Raw genomic sequence first — 24,774 nt, 5'->3', positions numbered from 1 at the left:
CGAAGTCTGACATAGAGGATGCATCTCACAGTTAGGGCAATACGTCGGTTCCGAGAAGCTGTGATGCAGAGTTCGGCATTGCTGTCAAGGCTGCTGATGTTGATGAGGGATAAGAGGGCCTGCGCTGAGGATGCATGGCACAGCAGCAGTCAAGATGAGACTGAGCAATGCTGGTCTTTGTGACTAGTTGAACCGAGCAGCAGCTGAAATGCGTTGGTTCTGCTCAGGATTGCACCGTGCAGCAGACAGGATGCGTCAGTTCCGCTGGATCCACAGAGGCTGTCAGAGCACCTTAGGCCCTCTTCCTAGGGTCTAGGTCTGGGGTGGCACTACTTGGTAGGTTGACTCACAGATAGAGTCCAGGTGGTGGGGTCAAGGTTGTTGGAGCCTTCTGTCCCCGAGGCTCAAGTCAGGAGGTCTGTCAACTACCCCTTGGAGTCACTCTGGGGTCCTGGGTTTAAGAGATGCAAGTCCTTCTGACCTAGGCAAGACGTTAGAAGGCATCAGATCAGCACAAAATGGCAGCAGTCCTTCAGAGCAGCAGTCCAATAGAGGGGAAGTCCTTTGAGCAGCACAGCAGTCCTTCTTTCTGGCAGAGTATCCACAGGTCCAGGAGTGTATTGAAGAGATGGTGTCTGAGGTTCAATATTTAAACCGAGTTCTGCCTTTGAATTGGGAGAAGCTTCTAGAAATGTCCTTTGAAGTCCCCTGGCATCCTGCCTTCCCCGTCCTGGCTCCAAACTTACTACAGGGGGAATGCAGTCCTTTGTGTGGAGACAGGACACAGCCTTTTCAAGTGTAAGTGAGGCTGTGCCCAGCTCTGCCCTTTCATCCTGCCAGTGATGGCCCATCCACGCACACCTAAGCTCTCTATTGTGTGTCGTTGTCTAGGACGAATACACAAAGCCCAACTGTCAGCTACACCCCGTCATGGAACCCAGGGAAAAGCTTCAGGCACTAAATGGCTAAGGCAGGAAAATGCCAACTTTCTAAAAGTGCCATTTTCAAAAGTTTAATTTAAAATCTGACTTCATCATGAGAGAGGATTTGTCATTACACAATTCCAAAGACACCAAACATTATTATTATTATTATTATTATTATTGATTTGTAAAGCGCATGGCTACCTAGATAAGGTTCCCAGCGCTAGCCTCTTCACTAAACCAAGTACAATCAAACCATTACCTGACAATTATAGTGATTAAAACAGCCACGTTATAAGCTGCATCCAAAAAGCTATGGGTAATTTGCAGGCTCTCAGTGAGTGTGGCAGATCATTCCACAGCTTAGAGCCTAGATAAGCAAATGCCTTGCCAATCTGACAGGAAGTCTTAATCCTAGGAGCCATTGCCAGGGCCTGATGGATAGAACAGAGGGCATGATTTGGAACGTATCTAGACATCAATGGTCTCAGATACATTGGCCCAGTGTAGGCAAGGCACTTGTGCATGTAGCCTAAGGTCTTAAATTGGACTCAATGCTCAATAGGTAACCAGTGCAAAGGATGTAGCAAACTGGCTGAAGAGGTGAACCTGGGTGGATGAAGAGGTAAACGAGCTGCCACATTTTAAACAATGTGAAGCAGTTTGAGCAAGGATTTTGCAACACCCAGATATAAGATGTTACGGTAGTCCATTCTGGAAATCACCAGAGCCCGGACTACTGTTCGTTAAACAGAAAGGAAGGCATGCTAAGATTGTATTAAGCCATTTATGGATGCCAAAGCATGTGGCAGTCACCTTACTTATCTGGAGACGCTGGGCGGCTTGTCATCTAGCCCTACTCCCAGACTTTTCACCACCTGCACTGGTGAGGGGCTCCTACCCATAGAAGATGGCCAAAGATGAGGATCCCAAAGTTGGGGGTGATTGCCCACCAGCAAAACCTCTGTCTTGTCTCCATTCAGTTTCAGCAAATTTATGTTCATCCAAGCTGAAGCTTGGGCAAGGCATGTATTAAGGGCTTCTGCATTGCAGTTATCCTTATCCCTGGTAGATAAGGATACCACAATTTGAGTGTCATTGGCGTACGAAAAAAGTGTGAGCCCATGGGATTCTACAATGTCAGCAAGAGGCCTTACATATAGTTTGAACACGAGTGGGCCAAGGGTAGAACCCTGTGGCACCACCGAGGCTAGAAGGTGTGACTTGGACCTGTATTGATGTGAATGTACCTGAAAGGTGCGGTTATACAGGAAATTCTCAGCCACAACAAGGCTGTGCTCTGCACACTCATTCCTTCTAGTCTGTGAAGCATGGTGGAATGATTCACTGTGTCGAATGCAGCACTGAGACCAAGAAGAATGCCTGCGCTGAACTGCCTGAGTCTAATTGGCCTCGTATATATTGCATCACACCAAGTAGGGCAGACTCAGTGCTATAGCCAGCTCTGAAACCTGATGGTGAAGGATTCAGTATCCCATTTAGCTCAATATAGGATGTAATTTGCAGATTGACATGTTTTCCTTAGCTAGGGCAGGCAATAGTGAAATGGGCCTATAGTTTGACCATGTTGGGTTTTTGAGTAGAGGTCTGACTAAGGCCCTCTTACATGCTAAAAGAACAATGCCTTCCGTCAAGGAGACATTCAGAAGCTGGGTGAGATGTTCCATAGTTGGCATAGCCAACTTATCCAATACAAAAGGTGGGCAAGGATCTAGCAGGGAGCCTGACCAAAGTGGCAGCGAGCAAAGAGATAGACGCTGACACCTCTAGTGTAGTAGAAGTATTCTATGCACTAAACAAGCATGGAAAAGTTAATCAGAACAGGCTGTGGATGTTTCAGAAAATGTGTTAAGAATATCTTCTATTTTCTTTTTTTTTTTAGAAGAAATCCACAATTTCGTCATTGGGCTTGTGAGAGGGGAGTGAGAGGGGAGTAATAGGGCCGTACTAGCCTGGTCAGACAGACTCTTTTTTTATTTTATTTTTTTAATTTGTTTTTATTGGTTTTACGAAACAATGAATCAAGCATCGTACAGCAATGTATAAGGACATATAGACATGTGATATAACATGACCTATTTACCATCAGCACAGGGTAATACTCTTTAACAATGTTAAACATCCAGAAGTGTCTTCAAATGGCAACATACAAGGATCCAATACCCTTAAAAATGAATTTTTAAACAGCATGTCGATACAAGTCATTCTCAGTATCCTGGTGTGTACCAGGATGTTTGGCGAAGCGAATGACAAATTATGAAAGCCTTCAGTATATAATATAATGAAAAACATCGTAACAGAAAACAATCACCCCACCCCCCCTCCCTCCCCGCATGCTCGGCCTTTAACATCTAACAATGGTATTTGCATATCATCCACTACCACATGTGTATGCATTTCGGCTTCAAAGTCTGTCTGAATGGAGCTGTATAGTCCTGTTAATTTACCTATCACAGCACACAGGTAGCATGAGGATCCCAAGAGTCCCATAGTCACAGGTCAGACCCCTCTGCAACGGCCCCAGCGTATCCTAGTAAGACAAAATATCTATCGCACCGTATTCTTCCAGCATTGCATACCAACTTAGTGAAATCTGTGTTTTCCTTAGGCCCCTAAATTCCTCCCTTTTCAATTCAGTCCCTTCTGCTCTACCCCATTTCAACATTCCAGTATGCCATTCCAGTAAGGACGGGGCTCTAGTGGCTTTCCAGCGTGTTCTTATGGCTCTCTTGGCCAAAAGGAGCGCTAGGTTCGCAAAACGTGAGACAGGGTTGCCCTTCTTTTCACGGGGTCCCAGACCCAGTAAACAGTATTCCAAGGTGTCAGTCCAGCGTACCGGGGCCACTGCCGTCAATATCTTGCACACCGTCGCCCAGTAATGTCCCAGTCTAGGGCAGGCCCATACCATGTGTACCAATCCCGCGTTGGATGTGTGGCAGCGTGGGCAGTCATCATTTGCCCTTGAAACATAGCGCTCAGTCTGTGTGGGCTTAAATATGCCCTGTGTAGCAACATCAACTGTATAAATTTAAACTTGGGATTGCGGGAGACCTTCTTGGGGAAACCCAATATAGTGTCCCATTCCTTAACCGTAAATGTACGACCCACGTCCCTTTCCCACTTGTCGCGTAGCGACTGTAATAAGATCGCCCTCTCAACTCGAATCCCATGAGTGAGCCATTTTGTCAGTCGAGCCCCGTTACCCATTAGGTACTGCATGGTAAGAAGTATGTTCGCAGGTGGTTCAGTGTCTTCGGGCGACCATGTGACGCGTATGTATCTAGAAATATGTGCGTGTAATAGGAACAATGTATCTGGGGCCCCATGAACACGTACAAACGTTTCATGTGACATCAATACACCCTCCGTAAAAAAGTCTCCTTGTGTAGTGATGCCCGCCTCAGTCCACACCTTTAGAGCACGGTTAGAGGTTACCACGGAACGTGTGGGGATACCCAGCAGCGGAATGGTGGGGGCATACGGTGCCTTCCGTCCAGTATATCTTACCGCACTCCGCCAGTAAGTGACAGCTAATTTCAATAAGTGGGGCGTCGACGTCAACGGGGGGGCCTGTGGTAGTAAGAGTCTGTGGATGATCCCCTTATCCCTATCTCATGCTAACATATCCAGCTTGTGTAAATTGCGACCTGCAAGCCAATATGCCAGCCATTTCAAATGGCTGGCATAGCAATACGCATGTAAATCCGGCACCCCCATACCTCCCTGTGGCACAGGAAGTTGCAGCTTCGCCAGGCTAATACGTCTATGACCTGTGCCCCAGATTAGCCCTGTCACCAGTGAGTTCCACACTTTAAAGGACCTCATGGGGACAAGTAGCGGCAGGTTGGTGAAGAAATAAAGGAGTTGTGGCAATTGTACCATTTTTGTGATGGCTACTCTGCTCGCCACCGACAGGGGCAATGAGACCCAGAATTGAATCTGGGATTTTAGAGCGGCAATCGCACGCCCCAGGTTGCCATCCAGAAGGTCCGAGGTAGTGCGATAGATTTGTATTCCGAGATATTTAAACGTGTCGGGTGCTATGTGAAAGGTCCAGGGACCGAACCTGAAGATCCCGTTCCTCTCAGCGCTGTCAAAGAAATACACGTATGACTTGGCAGCATTGATAGCCAGGCCAGAAAGACCTTGGAATGACTTAAAAAATGGAGGGCATAGGATGAGGAGCAGCGCCCATATCCTTGATATAAAGAATAAGATCATCCGCATATGCCGAGACAGTGTGGAATGCACGATCCCGGGTTATACCCCGACAGCCTGCAAAAGTACAAAGTCTGTGTAGGAGTGGCTCCAACGCCAGGATAAACAGAAGAGTCAGAAAAAAACTTTATTTCGGCTATCAGCCATAAAAGTTCATAAATCACAATGATACAAAAACAATAAATATAGAAGGATAATACAGAGTTAAAAATGTAGATATAAGAACATACGAGCAAGCACATAAACCCTCACGAAAAAAAAAGGCACTATATTTAGGATGGGTAATATCTCAGGATTTACCTTATTGTGGTAGTAGTCGTTTTCTGGTTAACCACATTGAGAATAAGAATTTGGCAATCACCGTGACAAATAAGGGAGAAGGGTCATACTTTAACAACCTAAACAGGTCTCTATAGTTCCTAGTACCCGTATTTTTTGCAAGCTGAATAATACATTTTCGACGTGGCGTTTTATAGGCTGGACTGAAAAATATGACATGGGCCTCTGATTCTTCGTGAACACCACACCCCGGGCAGGACTGTCTACTAGAACCAGCCCACTTGTTTGTTCTCGAAAAGAGGGGAAGAGAGCCATGCCTAAATTGTATATATAATTTCTTGGCGATAACCGGGTGGATCAAATCTAGTGCAGGCTCAAAACAATAGCCATTTTTTACCTCGAGAAATACCGAGGACAGGTTAGGGCTATTCACTGATCGAAAGACCTGAGTCAGATTGTATTCCTCCAGGGTTTTTGCCAGAGACTTTTTTGAAAGAAAAGGGCACGACTCCTCAGGTGTGAGCCAAAGATCTTCTCTCCCTATTGCCCTCAGCGATTTTTTTACAAATGCTAGCCAGGGGATGGCGCCTGCCTTTGGAATCAACAAAATAGATTTAAGTTCCTCCCGAAAATTAACAAGTTCGGGGGTACTCCATAGTCGGCGCCAATACATTACCGGTCTTGAGGCGACCAAATCCGCAATAGGTTGTATGCCCAGGTCCATCCTGAGCGGCTGCATAGGAGTGCTCATAGGAAGTGCCAATAATTGTCTAAAAAATTGGTTTTCTGACTTAGTTAAAATCTGTACTGTGTTGTGGCCCCATAGTTCAGCGCCATAGGCCACCACCCCCCTCGCCTGGACTTTGTATACCTCCACCAGTGGGCTAATCAACTTTAATGGGCTATTTTTGTGCATCTTTATAATTCCTCCAGTTATCTGTGCAAATTTTAGATTTACTTTTGAGATCTGGGGCCCCCAATTCATTTTGTTATTGAGTGTCAACCCCAAATAATCAAAGATGTTCACCCGTTCTAGGTGCAGACCATCTAGTTTTGGCGTAGGGCGGTTTATAGTGTCTGCATGCAGGACCATATATTTGGTCTTGTTCACATTGATAACTAAATTCCTTTTCCTGCAGAATGAAGCGAATCCGTCCAGGATTCTTTCCATCCCCATGGGAGTCCTAGACAGAAGCAGGGTATCATCTGCAAACATTAATGCAGGTATTTTCCTGCCCGCCAGCCTAGGTGCGTCTGTCTCTTAGGGCCAGGATATCCTCAACCAACCCATTTAAAAAAAGAGAGAAAAGGGTTGGAGCTAGTACACAACCCTGCCTCACTCCCTTCTCTACTCCGAATGGGAGCGTAAGTTCTCCATTTAGTCCGAACCTCACTCTAGCAAAGGTATCTTTATGTAGTCGCTCTAGTAGGTCGCATAGGTAAAGGGGGACTCCCATCCCTTTTAACAGCTCCCACAACTGGCGGCGATCCACCATATCGAAGGCAGACTTTAAATCTACAAACGTGAGATAAAGGCTGCCCCCTTCTAAAATAATGGATTTCCAGTGAATCATCTGTAACCTGAACAGTTGGTCCACTGTTGACATTTTGGCTCTAAAGCCCACCTGCAGAGGGGTTAGAATGTTAGAATCACCCATCCAAGTTTGCAATCTCCCTAAAAGAATACACGCAAAAATCTTCTGGGCGACATCAATTAGGCTGATCGGCCTATAATTTGCCGGATCGAGGGGGGAGCCCTTTTTGTGAATTGGTATGATCTCGGCACCCGCCCATGTAAGTGGTAGCGGCATTCCAGCTAGAATTGCATTAAAAAGACCATATAGATAGGGCACCCAGATGTCCGGTTCGCTCTTAAATAGATCACCTGGGATCCTATCTAGGCCTGGAGCTTTATTTGGGAGGACTTTACTAAGTGCCATTTTAACTTCGTTAAACGTGCACTTTTGAGCCATCCCCTGGCTATGTGGTATAAAAACGTTAGGGAGGGAGGGAGGATGATTTACTGCTAGTGTCTTGGAGGTGTATAGATCTTCAAAATGACCACGCCATATTTCTTCCCCGATGTTAGGTTGGACTGCTTGCTGGGAGCCTGACAACCCAGTTTTAACCAGATTCCAAAATGACCTTGAATCCCTGTTCTTCAATGCAGAGGAAATCTCCCCCCATCTGCTTATTTCCCATTCCTTTTTCGCTTCTTCAGTCATTTTCTTGAAATATGCCCTCGCTCCCTTAATTAGTGGCTTATTGCCATTTTTGAGAGTTGTCAAAAGCATTGACTTGGCTTCCCTGCAGGATTTATTATACCAAGTATTATTCCCCCTCACGGGTGCCGGTTGTCTCCTGGTTACCCGATGGAAGTGGGTCTCTAGGATACCACAAAGTTCTAAATGGGTTGATCCTATCAGATCCTGATCTAGATGGCCCTCTGTCAAGGCAACTTCACCCAAAAACTTCTCCAGAAGGGGATAGATCTCAGTATACATAGCGCTCAGATCCCTTTGGGATTGGGCGATCTTCTCCCATCTGACTCTTCGTGCACCACAGGCTGTAACCAGGGGGGCTAAGGTAGTTAAATCATTAGCTGGATGAAGGCAGCTAGTAAAACCCTCCATAGTTACAACGATGGGGTTATGGTCACTTTCACATCGTTTCTTTACTTGAAAGTCCAAAATCCTAGGCCACAATCCCATACTAAGCATTATGTAATCAATAATGGAGGTTTGCCCATTTCTTTCAAAAGTAGAATTACCTGGGTTGTCTGCTGGGAACCTTCCATTACATGCCCTTAACGAAAAGGTGAATGTGATCGAAGTAAGTTGGAGGACCAAGGGTGTCCAAGCCTTCGTAGAATAAGTATTAGTCGGGGGGATAGCCCACGCTTGGTCCTCTTCCTGGGATACTGGGCTAATCAGCCCATTCAGGGGTTCATAGTGACAGTTAAAGTCACCGCCAATTATAAGATGGTCTACGTTAGTGGATGTGGTCAAAAATGTCTCCAAGCTGGTAAGAGTACAAGACACTTGGCCATAGTTCACTGGACGGGAATAGATATTAATCAGGCTCAACTCCTGGTTATCCCGAAAGGACATGGCTAGGCACATAATATCAGATGAATCAGTGGTGATTTTCCTGATTACGCATCCCAGGTGTGTTCGCACCCAGATGGTCAACCCTCCTGCTGGCCTCCCCCGTTTAGACCTCACTGCCGATTCCCAGTAGGTGGCATACCCAAGGCGATGATGGGGCTTCAATGCCCATGTTTCCTGAAATAGGCAAAGATCATGTTCGTCGATAAATTCCCCCCAGTCGGAAGAATCTAACAGGTGGGATAAACCCGCCACATTCCATGATAGAATTTTTAACCCCTCTACCTGATTGGTAGAGTGATTGGCAAGATCTGAGCAATGGGGGATAGATGTGTTCCCAAGGGAAATGCTTGGGATTTCCCTAATATTATCGATTAGCCCTGATTTAGTGGGAAGCTCTGAAGGCATCAGATTGGTAAAAGGAATAACGGGGTGGGTCACAATTAACTTTGAGAGGGATGACTCCTCTAGCATCACCTTAGTTTGCTGGATTATCACTTGGGAGTAGGGAGATGCATGCCGACTCACCCTAGCATTCGTCTCTACCTGCATTGGGAGAGTGGGCCCGGGGTCAGAGTCAGGCATCAGTCAATCAACACAGTCCAACAGGCTAAACCTATTGTGACATGGAATGTTGAAAGGTATAACGTGTGAGTCCGCCTCTAGGATTCCGCTGTGGCCATAGCCCATTCCCGCTCTTGCCCTGTGTGAGTTTGATGAAACCATCCTATGATTAAATACTCCCAACGGGTAGAAGTGTGATAGAGAAAAAGTTTGGATTCCATCAGCCAATCTGGCCCTCCCCCCTTCCCCCACATATTTCACCACCCTTTTATCCCTAAAATTTACAACAATACAATCTCCCCTTATGGATTTCATGCCCGACCTACCCAAGACACTCTACGCACCATCAAAATTTCCCCATTTAGTTTGGGTGGTAGAGGTCTGTTTTCATTCAGCCAGTGGATTACCTTATACTTCAAGGACAGGAATGGTTCGGCTCTATCGGGGGGGGAGCTCAGGAACACCTGTTAGGACCACGACATATGGGCTACAGTCTGGGGGGAGATCAATTCTTTGTAGGTTCCTAAGGTTGGGGAAATATTTGAACTGGGGTTTACTGAGGGAGAGGGTATAGGTTGGGGTGGGGGCAGGTCAAACGGCCAGTGTTGCCTGTGGCTTGAGCCTGTTGAGAGGGGAGAGAAAGAGCAATCCTCCCATCATTGTTGGATGGTATATCCCTTTCTATTGAAAGTGGGTTGCTATGAGGAGAGTAATCAGCACCCGGCTCACTTGAACTGTTAGTGGATGGTATAGCTAGTTGGTGGCATAATACCTTCTGGGCTGGGTGAGCAATTACCACTGGATTAGGCTGAATGGAGACAGCTATCAATGCTATTTTGTTTTCTAGTATAGATAGACGCTTAATTAAGGGAGATAGACTCCCATCAATTAAGGATGCCATTTTTTCCCAGAAAGCATCCTCAGTCAAGCCCCGTAGGTTTTCCTCACCTATAGATGTAAAAATGGGGGGCACTACAGGGTCCCGGATAGGGGCTCTAGGTGGATCAATTTCCTTTATGGGGATGTTAGGGACTGGATTAGAACCTATCATACTTTTTTGTTTTTTCTTAGAGGGACATCTCATGGGGGCCCCTTCACGTTTCTTCCCTTTTATAACTGGTGGCTTCTCCCCAGGGCATTTACTTCTTACACTCCGGTCCGACATGGACCTTGTTGTAGCACAGTTAAAAATAGAAGCTGGGGAAGGGGGTTCAGCCGATGATGGGTTGACCTCTGGAAACCTTGTAGCAGAAGGATTAGGTATAATGAGACCAGCAGAGGAAGCTGACTCTGTTATCAGTAACTCATCTAGTGGGCCATCTGGTTGCAAGGAGTCAGATTTATCAGGGGAGAGAGCGGACATGATGCCTCCCAATGAAGAGCGTTTCCCTAATAAGGGGTCCAGGGATAATCTACGTTCAGTGGCCGCAATCTCATAAGCCAGAACGTTGCTTGCACGGGTAATAAAATTATCCAAAGTCCCCGCAACAGAACACCCCTTAGGAGCCAACCTCAATAGTCCAGTAGCCATAGTATTTTTACCTTAAAATGTGCTGACCAAGAGGAATGGCCAGCGCAGCCTCGTACAGTCTCGAACGGCCTCAAACGGCCCGCTCTTAGCCCGGTCTTCGCCCCGGGCTTCGTCCCGCTAGCACGAAGGGAGGGACTGGTTTTAAAATAGGAGAATTAAGGTGGGCGGGAAGAGGCCCCAGCTGCTCCGGAGGTGGAGATGCGCAGGGAAAGCTGGTCCTCGCAGTCCCACCAAACAATACAATACAAAACAAGTCTCACCCCACAGGAATCAGGCTGGTTTGAAACAGAGCGCCAGTGTTCACAGGCAGAGAAGGCTACTTATAGCAGCGAGCGGCACCTGCGAAGCGGGGGCCGCGAGTCGTGTCCACGCTGGTGTAGGAGGAGGGCGGGAAGAGGCCCCAGCTGCGCCGGAGGTGGAGATGCGCAGGGAAAGCTGGTCCTCGCAGTCCAACCAAACAGTGCAACGCAGAGCGAAGTCTCACCCCACGGGAATCAGGCTGGTTTGAAACAGAGCGCCAGTGTTCACAGGCAGAGAAGGCTACTTATAGCAGCGAGCGGCTCCCGCGAAGCGGGGGCCGCGAGTCGTGTCCACGCTGGTGTAGGAGGAGGGCGGGAAGATGCCCCAGCTGCGCCGAAGGAGGAGATGCGCAGGGAAAGCTGGTCCTCGCAGTCCCACCAAACAGTACAATACAGAACGAAGTCTCACCCCACGGGAATCAGGCTGGTTTGAAACAGAGCGCCAGTGTTCACAGGCAGAGAAGGCTACTTATAGCAGCGAGCGGCTCCCGCGAAGCGGGGGCCGCGAGTCGTGTCCACGCTGGTGTAGGAGGAGGGCGGGAAGAGGCCCCAGCTGCGCCGGAGGTGGAGATGCGGAGGGAAAGCTGGTCCTCGCAGTCCCACCAAACAGTACAATGCAAAACGAAGTCTCACCCCACGGGAATCAGGCTGGTTTGAAACAGAGCGCCAGTGTTCACAGGCAGAGAAGGCTACTTATAGCAGCGAGCGGCTCCCGCGAACCGGGGGCCGCGAGTCGTGTCCACGCTGGTGTAGGAGGAGGGCGGGAAGATGCCCCAGCTGCGCCGAAGGAGGAGATGCGCAGGGAAAGCTGGTCCTCGCAGTCCCACCAAACAGTACAACGCAGAACGAAGTCTCACCCCACGGGAATCAGGCTGGTTTGAAACAGAGCGTTATTTCAGTAGACCAACGCTAGGCGAAAAGCAGCAGATCACTGTACAGGTCCAAGACAAAATTTATGTCTGGACACCTGCGCCAGATCTTTGAGGTGTATATTTAGTCCCTTTGAGGGATAAACAACAACGGTGACAAGGGGCAGCCTTGTCTTGTCCCCCGAGCCACTACATATTATCCTGAGACGTGCCGTCCCGTTCGTGCCCGCGCCGTGGGATTCGTTTACAGTAGGCGTACCCATGCTATGTATTCCTCAGGTATGCCAAAGCGTGCGAGGGCATAGAACATATAATCCCATCATAGGGAGTCAAACGCCTGCCTCAGATCAAGGGATATGCAGCCTTCTGTAGTTCCCGTACCGTGTGTGCCTGACATAACTTGGTGTAGCCGTCTGATGTTGAGTGTTGTGCTCCTACCAGGCACAAACCCACATTGATCGGAATGTATCAGCGCGGGTATAAACTGATTAAGGCGAGTGGCCTATAACTTACTCAGGATTTTATAGTCCGTGTTGAGGAGTGATAATGGTCTAAATCTCGAAATAAGCAAAGCATCCCTCCCGGGCTTCAAAAGCGAAACCACTAACGCCTGCAATGTAGTAGCGGGGAGCCCGCTTCCTTCCAATGATTCGCGGTAAAGACATTGTAAGTGAGGAGTCAGCAAGTCAGCGTACATTACGTAAAATTCGGCCAGAAGACCATCATTCCTCGGAGTCTTATTATGTGGTAACGCCTTAATTGCCTGTTGTAATTCCTGTCGTTGCGTTGATGTTGTGTAAGTTGAGGGATGCGTATACCATCAAAAAACGGTTCAAAGTTAGTGTCAATAAGGCCGGGCAGTGGACCGTACAGGAGTTCATATTAGTCTTTAAACGTGGTATTGATGTCTAGCTGCGTGTTTACCACTAAATCTATGTTGTTCCGGATTTCTAATATAGGTGTGGGCAAGGGGGCGTTCTGGACCAGCCTCGCCAACAGTGGCCCCGATCTGTCAGCGTGTGTGTGTTGTTTTTGTGTTTATAACCTGTAATCCACTACACGCAGTTCTTCAAGCAGCTCCGCGTATTGAATGTTAGTTTCTCGCAATGGTGTCAATTGGTCATTTGTCCCCGCAGCCTCCCCCTCCAGCGCGGCCAACCTGCCCTCCGTCTCGGTGAGCCGCTCTATAAGTGCGTGTCGCACTCCTGATTTGGTGCTGATTGCCACCCCCCTGATGACCGTTTTGAAGGCATCCCATTCTACCTGTCGGGAGCTAGCAGACCCCGTATTGTTGGAGAAGTAATTGACTATAGTTTCTGAGAGGATAGTGCAGAAGACTTCATCTTCCAGCATCTCAGGCTGTAGTTTCCAAGTCAGTATCGCAGTTGGAACTTTACCCCACTGCATAGTTAATTCCACAGGGTTATGGTTTGACAGGGTCTGAGAGGGTTTTCCCCATATGGAGCACCGAAGTAATGGACTCTAACAGGGCGCCGGAGCATAGGAATCGATCCATCCGAGTGTGTAGTCCATGTGCTGGTAATTAAAAAGAGTATTCCCTGTTTCCAGTGTGTTTCGCTCACCATACGTCCTGCAGTTCCCAGCCTTCTGCCCAGCCCCTAAGCGCCTCCGCTTGTTTTTTGCTTTCAGTAGCATATAGTGGGGGATGGGACCTGTCTAGATCAATATCTAACACAGCATTGTAGTCGCCTACAATCACCCAGGATTATGCCGCCCATTCCGTCAAGGCTGCACCCAGTGTAGTCTGATATTTATCCTGATCGATGTTCGGTGCATATATACAGCCCATAACCACATGCGTCCCATCTAATAAGCTGTGAAGCAACACATATCTACCATTTACGTCTATTTTCTGCTCTAAGAGCTTAAAAGGGATAGTATTCCGCAGCCACACCGCTGCTCCCCTGGAGAAAGCTGAATATGTTGTAGCGAACAGCTGTCCCCTCCATTTTCTCTGTAATTTGGCTGCCTCACCACTACTAAGATGAGTTTCTTGTAAATAGACTATGGCAACCTTCCTTCTATTAAGCTGTGCCAGAACCCGGTGTCTTTTATGAACTGAACCTAGCCCTTTCACGTTCCATGTGCAGTAGGTGTACGTGTTATGTAAAGCCATCGTGGTGTCAAAGGTGAAATTGCACTGTGACCTGTGTAGATCGAGACCCTGTAGATAAAAACTGCAGAAAAGCCGAGCATGTCACTACACAGAAACTCCCCAATACTAGGTTCCCCCATAAAACCACAGAGGACCAAACAATGAACAAAAGTCCAACATGGACTGCAGACAAGAGATGCGTTATCGCATTCGCCAGGGGGTGGAGGCCAAAACCGTGTCAGTTCGTGAAAACAACATGATGTGCATTCAAGCATGTCCTGATTACATTGACATACTTCCTTGTAAAGCATATGCGTTCCGGACCCGCTAAGCAGGCCTCAACAGCGATATATACAGTGCATATACTACATATACATTACCAATCCCGGGCATCTCGAAGCAGAACATCAGAAGTCTCTGGCAACCTGGGAAGTGATCGAGGGAAACAGTGTCATGCTAGCGTCCGATTCAGAGCGTACCGTGTCGGCATCAGACGAGCGTTCCGAAGATAGAGCAGCTTGGGCATCATGAACCGCCAGGGCCGCCGCTGTAAGGAGTGCATCTTTCTGGCTGGTCGTGATTTGCTCCGAGGTTGGGCCAGAGTCCACAGGTACCATAGTGTTGCCATGACCTGATCGGGGTAGTCCAGTCGTTCGTATCGGGGAGGCACGACGTAGTTGTCGTGATGGCAGTGAAATCTGAAAGTTCTCTGGTGTAAAAGTTATTTCAAGCCAGTCCGCCACCTCTTCAGGGTTCTCAGAAAAGTACGACTTCTGACCGTAGACAACCTTCAGTCTAGCCGGGAAGAGCAGTGTGTATTTCAAGTTGCGGTCGCGCAGTTTTTTCTTCACCCCCAAGAATGTGGCCCTAGCTTTCTGGACTGCAGGGGCCAAAATCCGGGTAAAGTGAAATTGTCTTGTTCTCGAAGCGTACGGGAGCCTTCTCCCTGGCAGCCTGCAGGATAGTGTTGCGGTCCTTGTAGGGTAGAATGCGCACTATCAGCGGGCGAGGTGGTGCGCCCGGCCGAGGAGGTCTGGAAGGCACCCGGTGCGCTCTCGCCACACTGTACAGAGATGTTAGGCCTTCCGTCAGGATACCAAACATGTTCTCTCTTTGCTAGATACAGTACCTTTTGATCCTTCAGCAGATTTGATGGTCACATATGACGTGGAATCGTTATATAGAAACATTCCACAGGATGACACTCTTGAAATTATTGAACAATTGCTTGAGAATCATCCTCGTGATGATCAGACACCAAATCTGTTTGTAATGCAGTGTGCTAAATTAGCACTTAAAGACAACTTCTTCAGCTATGAGGGAAATCTATATTGGCAAACGACTGGCACTTCGATGGGCAGTAAGTGTGCTCCCAGTATGGCTAATCCCTATATGTATGGGTTTGAAAGTAAGGTCATCTTTGAGATTGGCAATCCCTTTGTACAACGCCTGAAACTGTGGAGACGATATATAGATGATATCCTGGTCATCTGGGAAGGTGACCAGGACTCTCTAGATCTATTTTCCCAATGGCTGAATAACCAAGACCCTAATTTAAGATTTACTGGTGAATCCAGCAACAGTTCTGTATCGTATTTAGATCTACGACTGTTCCCTAAGAATGGGAAGATTCAAACCGAACTATATCAGAAGCCTATGGCCAGGAACTCTTTATTGAGTTATTATAGTTTCCATCCACGGGCCTTATTAAATAATCACCTGATAGGACAATTCGCAGGAATTGAAGTGAGGTGTCACAGTATAGGAGACATGCAAAAAACCTAAGTGAAGAATTGTTGGCTAGGAATTATCCAAGTAAACTGGTATATGGGGCTGAAAAGAGAGCACGTAATAACCATCGAGAGTCTCTCTTAGAGTCATACGAGAAACCTGAAAATAAAAGGTTGGTCTGTGTGACCACTTTCAGTAATTTGTCAGACAATGTCAAAAAGGCCATTAATAAAGCTTGGCATATTTTGAATACTGGGACATTGTCTTTAGAAAGACCTTTGTTTGCTTTTAAACGAAGTAGTAATCTTCGAGATTTACTAGTACACACTAGACCAAAAACTGAACTACGGGAGACTAGACAAACCACACTTTGGGGTGCTGTACCTGTGATAGGGCACTTTCCGTGTGGGTCTTGTTCAGTGTGTCCCTTTACAAAAAAAGTGACACAATTGGATTTAGGTCTTCGGACCCCTTGGATATTGAATTCACATACCAATTGTAATACGAGCGGGGTCATTTATATGATCACATGTCCTTGCTCATTGATTTATATTGGTATGACCACCAGGAAGGTAAAACAAAGGATGGTGGAACACCGTAGTGCTTTTCGGTGTAAAAAAACGAACACCTGTATGACAAGACACATTATTGATAAGGCACATACTGAGGATGATTTCACTTGGATAATTATCGATAAACCTAAATATGACACTAATATGGGGCCTCTGGATAGAGTACTCCTTCATAGGGAACAAAGATGGGTGTTCCGTTTGAGAAGTCACATTTTGGGTCTAAACGAAGACATACCATGGAATACATTATAGCTAATTACATTCATTGACGGCTGTGCAATTGAGTTCTGATTGTTGACTTAATACCACTCTTCTGAAATTGGTAAAGGTTGCCTCCTTCTCTGTTTCTACTTTTTTTAATTATAATTTTCATTGGGGAGTTATGATTACTACAACTCCCACAATGCAGTATGCTGGTAGGAACAGTAATCACTATTCTTTCATACATGGATCGTTTTTTATTAATTTTATTTTTAGTTTTGAGGCAGATAATATTGATTTCTACATTTGATAAGAGCCTGATGACTGTAAAAGTGCATGCGCCAAACTCAATTGTAAACACTGTGAATTGCCGTATATACGGTCCGTGAACCGGAAATAGTTGGTTTTACTTCCGGGTTGAGTAAGCAATAACGCTTTTAAACGGAGCCAAAAAACATGATCTCCCCTCCTGTTTTTGGCCTTTATCCGCAGACGAGCGATGCTGGGACAACTGGTGAGCGTAAAAATGTTGGCCCATATTAATAAGCATATACTGTGACAGTATGCGTCTTAATCGAATACGAAAATGCCCTTCCGTACTAATAGGTCTCGCTCGTAGCAACAGAGCGGTTGGCTAATGTTTCAATGCGAGTATTTGTTCACATTGGTTAGCGTACGAGAAATATGTGCGCGACCTAGGCCTTGACCATTTTAATGGTTTATATGTAAAGTTGACTAAGAGTTGGGAATTAATGTGATATGGCTTTGGATTGAGTTTAGGATAAAAACACTTCTGAAATGTTTTCTTTAACGGCCATTTCGAGGCTATTGATTTCATTTCTGTCCCGTTATGAATGAGATAGAAGATGAGATACAGTTCTTGTTCTTTTTGAGATCGATGAATGGTTAAGAAATAATATGAAGTGTTTCTTAGTGACAATATGAGAGTTTAAGAGGACCCTTCACACCAGTTTAACATTTTGTCCATACGTTTTTCTAAAAAGATTGATCCTTCACGACTTTTATGTGTTATTTGACTTTGCCTCCAGGTACCTGCATACAGATAGAGGACCTGTGTAAGGTAGAGGTGGATATTTTTATCCGCAATTGGTGAGATTAATGATTTGTTAGTGTGTTCTCACAGTGGTGATGTTTGCAGGCACAATTTTCACATCACTTGGGTAATAGTTGTTTTTGATATGAATATGTAAATAACTTAGAAATGTTGTTTTTTATGTGTTACAGCTAGAAGACCAGACTGCAGTTGGTCTCGACAATATACATACATGATATAAGTATGGTTTTTGATTTTCACTTTTTAGCAGAGTGACAAGACAGTGGTCCTGATGAATGCCATGAACTTTTGATCACCTGGCAGAAACATGTTGACCCAGTCAGATAGGAAATATCTTTAATCCTATCGTCACACTACTTTTTATTGCATCCATTAGGAAAGTTATTAAAGTTTGGTTTCCTTTTTAGATGTTTTTAAGACACCTTTGATATTATTTTTTGCACTCTGCCCCTCATGCACTGTTTTTCATTGGAGTGAATAAAACACCTCACGCTCCTTTCCAGGAGGAGAGTTGTAGCCCACACGGTGCACCTTGCGGGCACTGTGTGCAAGAGGGAACCCAATGATGAAGCATGTCACCCAAGTGGTAAGTGAGGGTTCTCGTCTTTAAAAAGCACATGCTCATCTGAAAATCTCTTGAGCTTAGGGTTGTACACATTGTGATTCAGATTTTTAGTGATTGTTCCATTAGGTACCTGTTGTGAGTAACAGGCCTTCCGTCACCACATGGTTTCTCAGCCAGTCCTCCACAAACTGTGTGGGGTTGGATCCCTCGCTGCGTTCCGGTATACCAAATATGCGAACGTTATTGCGGCGGGACCTCCCTGCCGCATCATCCACCCTGTCCCGCAAACCATTTAGTTGTCACTGGATTTGGTCAAGTTGTTTGGAGTGCATAGTCTGCTGGGGTATAAGGTCATCCAGTGCTAGTTTATTCGACTTGACCTTATCGGCTAGCTTTTTGTGATCCGCCTGTAGTAAGTTGAGACTAGTGGACATCGTGTCTTTGCGTGTCTCCAACGCCGTACGTGAGTCGCGGATCACCTTCAGGATCAAGTCCAGCTTGGCATCATGGGGGTCTGTACCAGTAGGAGGTATCACGTCATTGTCAGAAGCGTTAGAGGGATCACTGCCAAACGTGAGCTGCGGTGTATCATCTGCGGTGGCATCCGCATGTTTGTTTCTGGTGCGACCCATCGCGCTTCAACGGCCCTCCGGCCGTCGCTTTCCTAGGATGGTCTCTTGAGGTGGTCCCGAGGGCCCCACTCCGCACCGACCACACACCCAGTGGAATACAGGCCTGCGGCGTGCCCCAAGTACTCTGAGAGGCGCAAGGATCGTAGGCCGTGAGCATTCAGCTTCTTCTGGTTTTTATTGCACACTCCCGGTGTACCCTATCCGGGATGTCAGGCGCCATATCCCCAGTGCTCAACAGGATAGCCTGAGTGGTGTAAGGTGTACCATATCAACAATGCAGGCGTGTGTATCTCCCCATTTCCAGGGCAAGCCGCAGGCGAAAAACATCACAACAGTCAGTTCTTGCGTGCATTGGACAGGGTGGGCAGGGGTGTAAACACTCGCAGAGTCCCCATGCAGCAAAGCGGAATCCAACTCAACAAGGATGCAGTAGGTATCTCTCAATCGGGCCAGTGTATGTAAAGTGCCACCATATAATGCCACGCCATCACTTGGGGCAGGGAGCAGAGGAGATCGGCACAGTGTTGGGAGCGGCCCTCTGCAGGTTTCGATATCGCGCCTCTCAGCACTCTCAGTCAGTTGATCATGCTCCAGGCAGCGGGGGAAGTAGGGGGGTGAAATGCCCACAGACCCCACTCACCACAGTGTCAAGAGTGCCAGCACGTACTCAGTCCCCTCTGAAAGCGCTAACAGCCTCCACGCTCATTCATGCCAGTTCTGGGTCGGGCTGGTTGCGGCCGCCATTTTGTCCGCCGGAGGCTGCTACCGTGGCACAGTAGAGTGTAAAATGCAGCGCTCACCTCCAATGACGTCTCGACTCTCCCGAACAGGAGCTGCCACCACGCCCGCACTACGGCCCTCCTCAGTAACAGCGGGAGCACCGCTCAATCTGCCAAATCCGACGGGCAGCCATTCAACATACGTGGATCTGCCCCTCTTCCTCCCTTGTCGCCAGTCGTCTAGGATCAGCGCCGATATCGGCAGTTTGCATCAGGCGCTGGGAGCCTTAATCCGATCTGCAGGTTCCAGAGAGGTTCCGCCGCCTTAGTATATTCGACCCAACTCCGCAGGTCCGGTATTATGCAGGATAATTAGCTATGTGTCAGGTTAGGAGACGGAGCTCTTTCACCTCACGTCCTCCATGCCCGGCAGTTGGCCACGCCCCCTGGTCAGACAGACTCTTTGCTACCCTAAAAAGAGTTTTAGGGCAGTTATTTGCCAATGCAATTTCATCCAAATAGTAATAAGCTCTACTAGCGCACCAGTTTTTCTGATAGTCCTTTAAGACCATCCTATAATTTTGGTCACCTCATTATTGTAGGTTTTGTGCAGCATTCTTTACAGACCTTTACAGTTTTTTCAGTTGATGCAGGGCATCATTGAACCACGGGGTAGGAGGAGGATTCTATGATATTTCCTACATGTAGGAGCTACAACATCCAATGAAGATTTAATCCACTCGTCTACGCTATAGGAGTCCACTTCCATAGTGGCTCAGTAAAGGGCGGTTAGCTTCATGAACTAGTTACCTGTTTCCATTTGGGAATGACAGCCTATTAAATGAAAAAATATACCTCAAGTGTTAGCCTATGGGAGAGGTAGGCCTTGTAGTATTGAAAAACGAATTTAAGAGTTTGTCACTATCAGGACATGTAAAACTTAAAAGTACATGTCCAACTTTTTAAATAACATGCACCCAGTCCTCTGGGCTGTCCAGGGACTACTCTAATGGCGATCTATAGGTATTAAAAAAGGTTTGGGTCTTGCAAAATGTTTATTTTGCCAGGTCAAAAAGGCAGTTTAAACCTGCACACACAGGCTGAAATGGCAAGCCTGAGACATGTTTAAAGGGCTACTTAAGTGGATGGCACAATCAGTGCTGCAGGGCCACTAGTAGTATTTAATTAACAGGCCCTAGGCACAGGTTGTGCCACTTTATTAGCGACTTACAAGTAAATTAAATATGCCAATTGTGTATACGCCAAGTGTACCATATTTTAAGGAGCGAGCACAAGCACTTTATCCCTGGTTAGCAGAGATAAAGAGTGCAGAATCTTAAGGCTAGCAAAAACAAAGTCAGGAACCAAAAGTGTTGAAGTTGAAAAATTAGGGGGAAAACTACATCAAGGATGCCAGATCTAACATTCACTCATTACCAGACAGACAGTAAAGTTGAAATGATGCACACAGCAGGAGTCCTAAAGTAAGATGGGAAAACCCCATGATGAAGCATGTCACACTATGTAGGTGTTGGTCCTACCACCTGTGTGAGTGAGAGGACACAGGACACACACACTGACAGATTTTGTTCTGTGTTTGCAAGCTAAGAATTCTACAATAAGTCTGGGCACACACACACTCACCTGTTATTGTTAGCTGAGTCTGAAGTCAGAAACATACTATAGTTCAGAAGCCAAATAAAAATGGTGGAAGGCAGATGTGAGAACATTTGCCAGTTTAGCAATCACAATGGAAAAAAGGCATTCCATCTTTACTAGATTTTGAATGCAATTTGAAAAGATTGTGGTTTATTATTGTATTAGATAAAATTATCTTCTGTCATCACAACTTTTGATGACTGTAAGGTATAAGCTCTGTATGACAAATAACATGTAATCAAATTATTGTTGTATAAAGGTCTGTACAAGATTGGAGCCCATATTTTTTAAGTGTATGCATTGTCCTTGCATCACAGAAAGGCAGCGCAAGGAAAATGCAAAGGTGTTAGTGATATTACAAAGCCACGCAAGGTCTGATTTGCGTGGCTGTAAACAAATATAGTGCAAGGCAGCTGCTTGCACTGAATTATGCTCCATTCAACTTGGGAGGCGTTCCATGGGTGGAACGTGGGCGTTCGCATGCATCCACCCATGGATTTCAGCGCATTTCCATATTCAAAGACTTGTAAACCCGGGAATGCATCAAAATGCTACACCTTACCAAGTGAGGCACAACGAGGAGAAATATGTTTATTTCTCCTCGTTATTTTCTCTTTCCATGTATGCTGCATTCTGCAGCACATGTAGAAAGAGGAAAACACCTCTAATGATTGTTTTTGTGCAGGAAGGTGCCCCTTCTTGCAGAAAAACGATCCTACCTGTAACACAGGCCCCTTTGCACTATGTTGCTAGGGTGCATGCGTTGACTCTAGGTAGCACACAGTGCACCAGCACAAGGAGAGAGCAGAAATGATCCATATCTTTGTAAATATGGAGCATTTATGCTCTCCCCCTTTCATGCAATCCAGTGCAGTAACTTTGCGTGCTGCTCTTCCATGCGTGAAAGTTTAGTGAATGTACCCCTGTACCTCTTTACGCTCTCTTTCTAATTTCATAAAGTTCTCAAATCTATTATCTTTATTTAATTCCTATACTTTGCCCAAAGGCACTAAGGTCTATCTTTGAAACTGGCATTTGGCGCCAAGTTAAGCAAATTATTTAATATCAAACCACATTGGCTGCTGCAATGCAAATTGTTCAGTTTGGTGCTGAATGTGCCAGTGGATGTCAGTAATCTTGAGTAGTATTTTTTTTATTTACTGCAGACTATTTCCTTAGGCAGAAAGTTTTCTGCATGTGGATGTGAACTGTATACCATGTAAAATGGACCATTTCTATAATCTGTTCTTGGAAAAACAAAGTTGCGCTATTAACCAATTGTAGTTGGATCACATATTTCACCTAGAACTTATCATTTATATTTCAGGGCTACAAGATGGATGATCTGCTGACCTCTTACATAAGTCAGATGCTGACAACAATGAGTAAACAGAGGAGTGCAAGAAGTAGCAAGTGAACTGATCAGAATAAGAACTACTGGCACTTGGCGGTGGATTTGATACGCCAGTCACAGTCGGTAGGCTATCCGTGCAGCTGGGGAAAGACCTTCTCCCCACAGGTTTGGAAAATGAGCCGGACTCCATCCAGCAGCTCGTCTGACTCAGACATTGATGAGCCGGCTGTCACTTCTCCCTCCAGCGAAGACGATTACTTGTGACAGTGGCTGGGAACACTCACGTTGGATCTCAAGGAAATTTTCTTGACAAGCAGAGCTTTGAAAGAAGAAACAAGAGGTCTAATCAGAAAAACAACCAGGCTAACTGTTTTGGCCAAGGTAGTGTTGAATGTCTGGATCTAACCACCTGGTTTGGTCGAGGCAGGTTGAGGTTCAGATGGTTAAAGAAGAATTGTGTCACTGCAAACATCTGTGGGGTACTACATCTGTGGCTTGTGGATGGTGCCTCTATCAACTTGAACTGGAAGTTAAGAACAGTTTACAGATGGACACAACTGAACAATGATTCTACAAGCTGCTGAAAGTGCATTTTAAAATACATTATTTTTATTGCAAAAAGTAAACATAGGGTCACATTGTGATGAGATCATGAGAGATATACATAAAATCCCAGGAAAATATTTCGGATATTTACATAAACGCTAAAATTCTCATCTTATGTGTTTATTTATTTAATTTAAAGGGCTGATTGGGGCCTTATTATGGAGTAATGATCCATGAGAGTGACCAGGAAGAAGGACCGCACAAAATTCACTCAAAAGATGTCTCCTTGCTCCTGTTTCTCCTGAATGCTGTGCTTCCTTGGTGTGATAAAATTAAAGTGAATATTTCGGATAAAACTTGGCATCAATTGACACACTGGTTCTCTGGCCCTGGTTTTTGTTGTCATCCTCTGTCATCTAATGATGGTAGCTGACACAAATTATTTCTGATTAAATACTATAAGAGTGAAAAATATTAAATGTTTGTGCACGTTTGTCCTGCTAATCAACATTGTATACACACATCAAATACACCCAGAACAAATAAGAGCATTGCTTTTTGTAATACAATGCATTTAAGATTATCTAAATGCACACTATTAAATATGGGCATTGCCAGAAACTAGAAGAAAGATTTTGTACTTTGACTGCTAAGTATCATTGAATTATCTGGGGCTCTGATTTCCTAGGTAGGTTCTGAAGTTGACGCAAAAGGGAAGGTTATACATTACATCAAGTGAAGTCATAGCATTTTCAAAGTTTTCCCTCAGTTGTCCCCCCATCTGTCTAAACTATTCTCTCTGTGGCCTCCTCCCCCTGATTCCAATATTGTGCTCCAATTCAGCCATTTTGGTTGGGAATATACCACCCTCCCTAAGGCCACTATTTTGGGGGTGGGGAGCAGTGGCCCTACTACAGCGGTTAAGGCCCATTTTGTGGGGACTCCATACCCCTTGGCGAGTGCAACATAGGAGCCCTTGTCCCACACCAACTAAGCATTTTTATTGGTAGCCATTGCTTGACTTGCATACTATTATGCTTTATGTATAATATGTTTTATGTAAGACTGGGTTCTTTAGTGGTACACTGCACCACAAGATTTGCAGTGATTTAATTGACATCACAAGATCCATTTAATTATGGGGTCTGTAAAGTGGAATATTAGGAGCATATGGAATGTCTGGGGTATGCTTTTTTGTAACTATCCATCAACTAGAAGACATGTCCTATCCATATAATCTTAATGCCTACATTTAATAATCCAGTTAATGCAGTTAACTTGATAAACAACATTGAGATAGGATATCTAGGATAGCAGATTTAGGGATACCCCAGCCACTAAACATCTCTCTATTTGCTAGTACAAATATTGAATGGCGCACTGAATAAATACCCCTTTTTCAGATAAAAACTCCCTAACAGAACTACCACTGCAGCATGTGACTCAAAAATGTATTGTGAACCGTTAAATCATACATGTATGGGTGCGTGGAACCCCTAAAATGTTGCACCCCAAAATATTACCTAAACTGCACACCCTCCGGTTGATGGATCAGAGACGGAGTTGAACCTTTTTTTTATGAGGCAATGTGTCCCCGACCTAAGGAACCTCCTTACACATAAATAATACAGTCAATTAAGAAAAGGGCCTAGTGATTAACTTAGTTCTAGATCAGAAATAAATGTTAAAGATTTATTACAAAAGTTGTGGTACAGAAATGTACTGAAATCATACATTCAAAAGTGAAAAATCATATGTCCTAAATGAGCAGCAAAATCAATAGAGAAGCATCA

General features: G+C 45.7%; 1 protein-coding gene across 1 annotated transcript in view; it reads left to right on the top strand.

The window, feature by feature from the left end:
- Positions 1–23,477, top strand: part of MYO7A (myosin VIIA) — a 739,224-nt gene extending 715,747 nt beyond the window's left edge. The window contains exon 50 of the mRNA XM_085623258.1: positions 22,409–23,477. Coding sequence (XP_085479384.1) covers positions 22,409–22,498 — 90 coding nt within the window. The 3' untranslated portion in view covers positions 22,499–23,477. The remainder of the gene's footprint in view (positions 1–22,408) is intronic.
- The last annotated feature ends 1,297 nt before the right edge of the window (positions 23,478–24,774 follow it).

Source organism: Triturus cristatus, chromosome 8, assembly GCF_964204655.1.
Source record: "Triturus cristatus chromosome 8, aTriCri1.1, whole genome shotgun sequence".
Classification (NCBI taxonomy): domain Eukaryota; kingdom Metazoa; phylum Chordata; class Amphibia; order Caudata; family Salamandridae; genus Triturus; species Triturus cristatus.
This window is presented reverse-complemented; position numbering and strand designations above follow the sequence as displayed.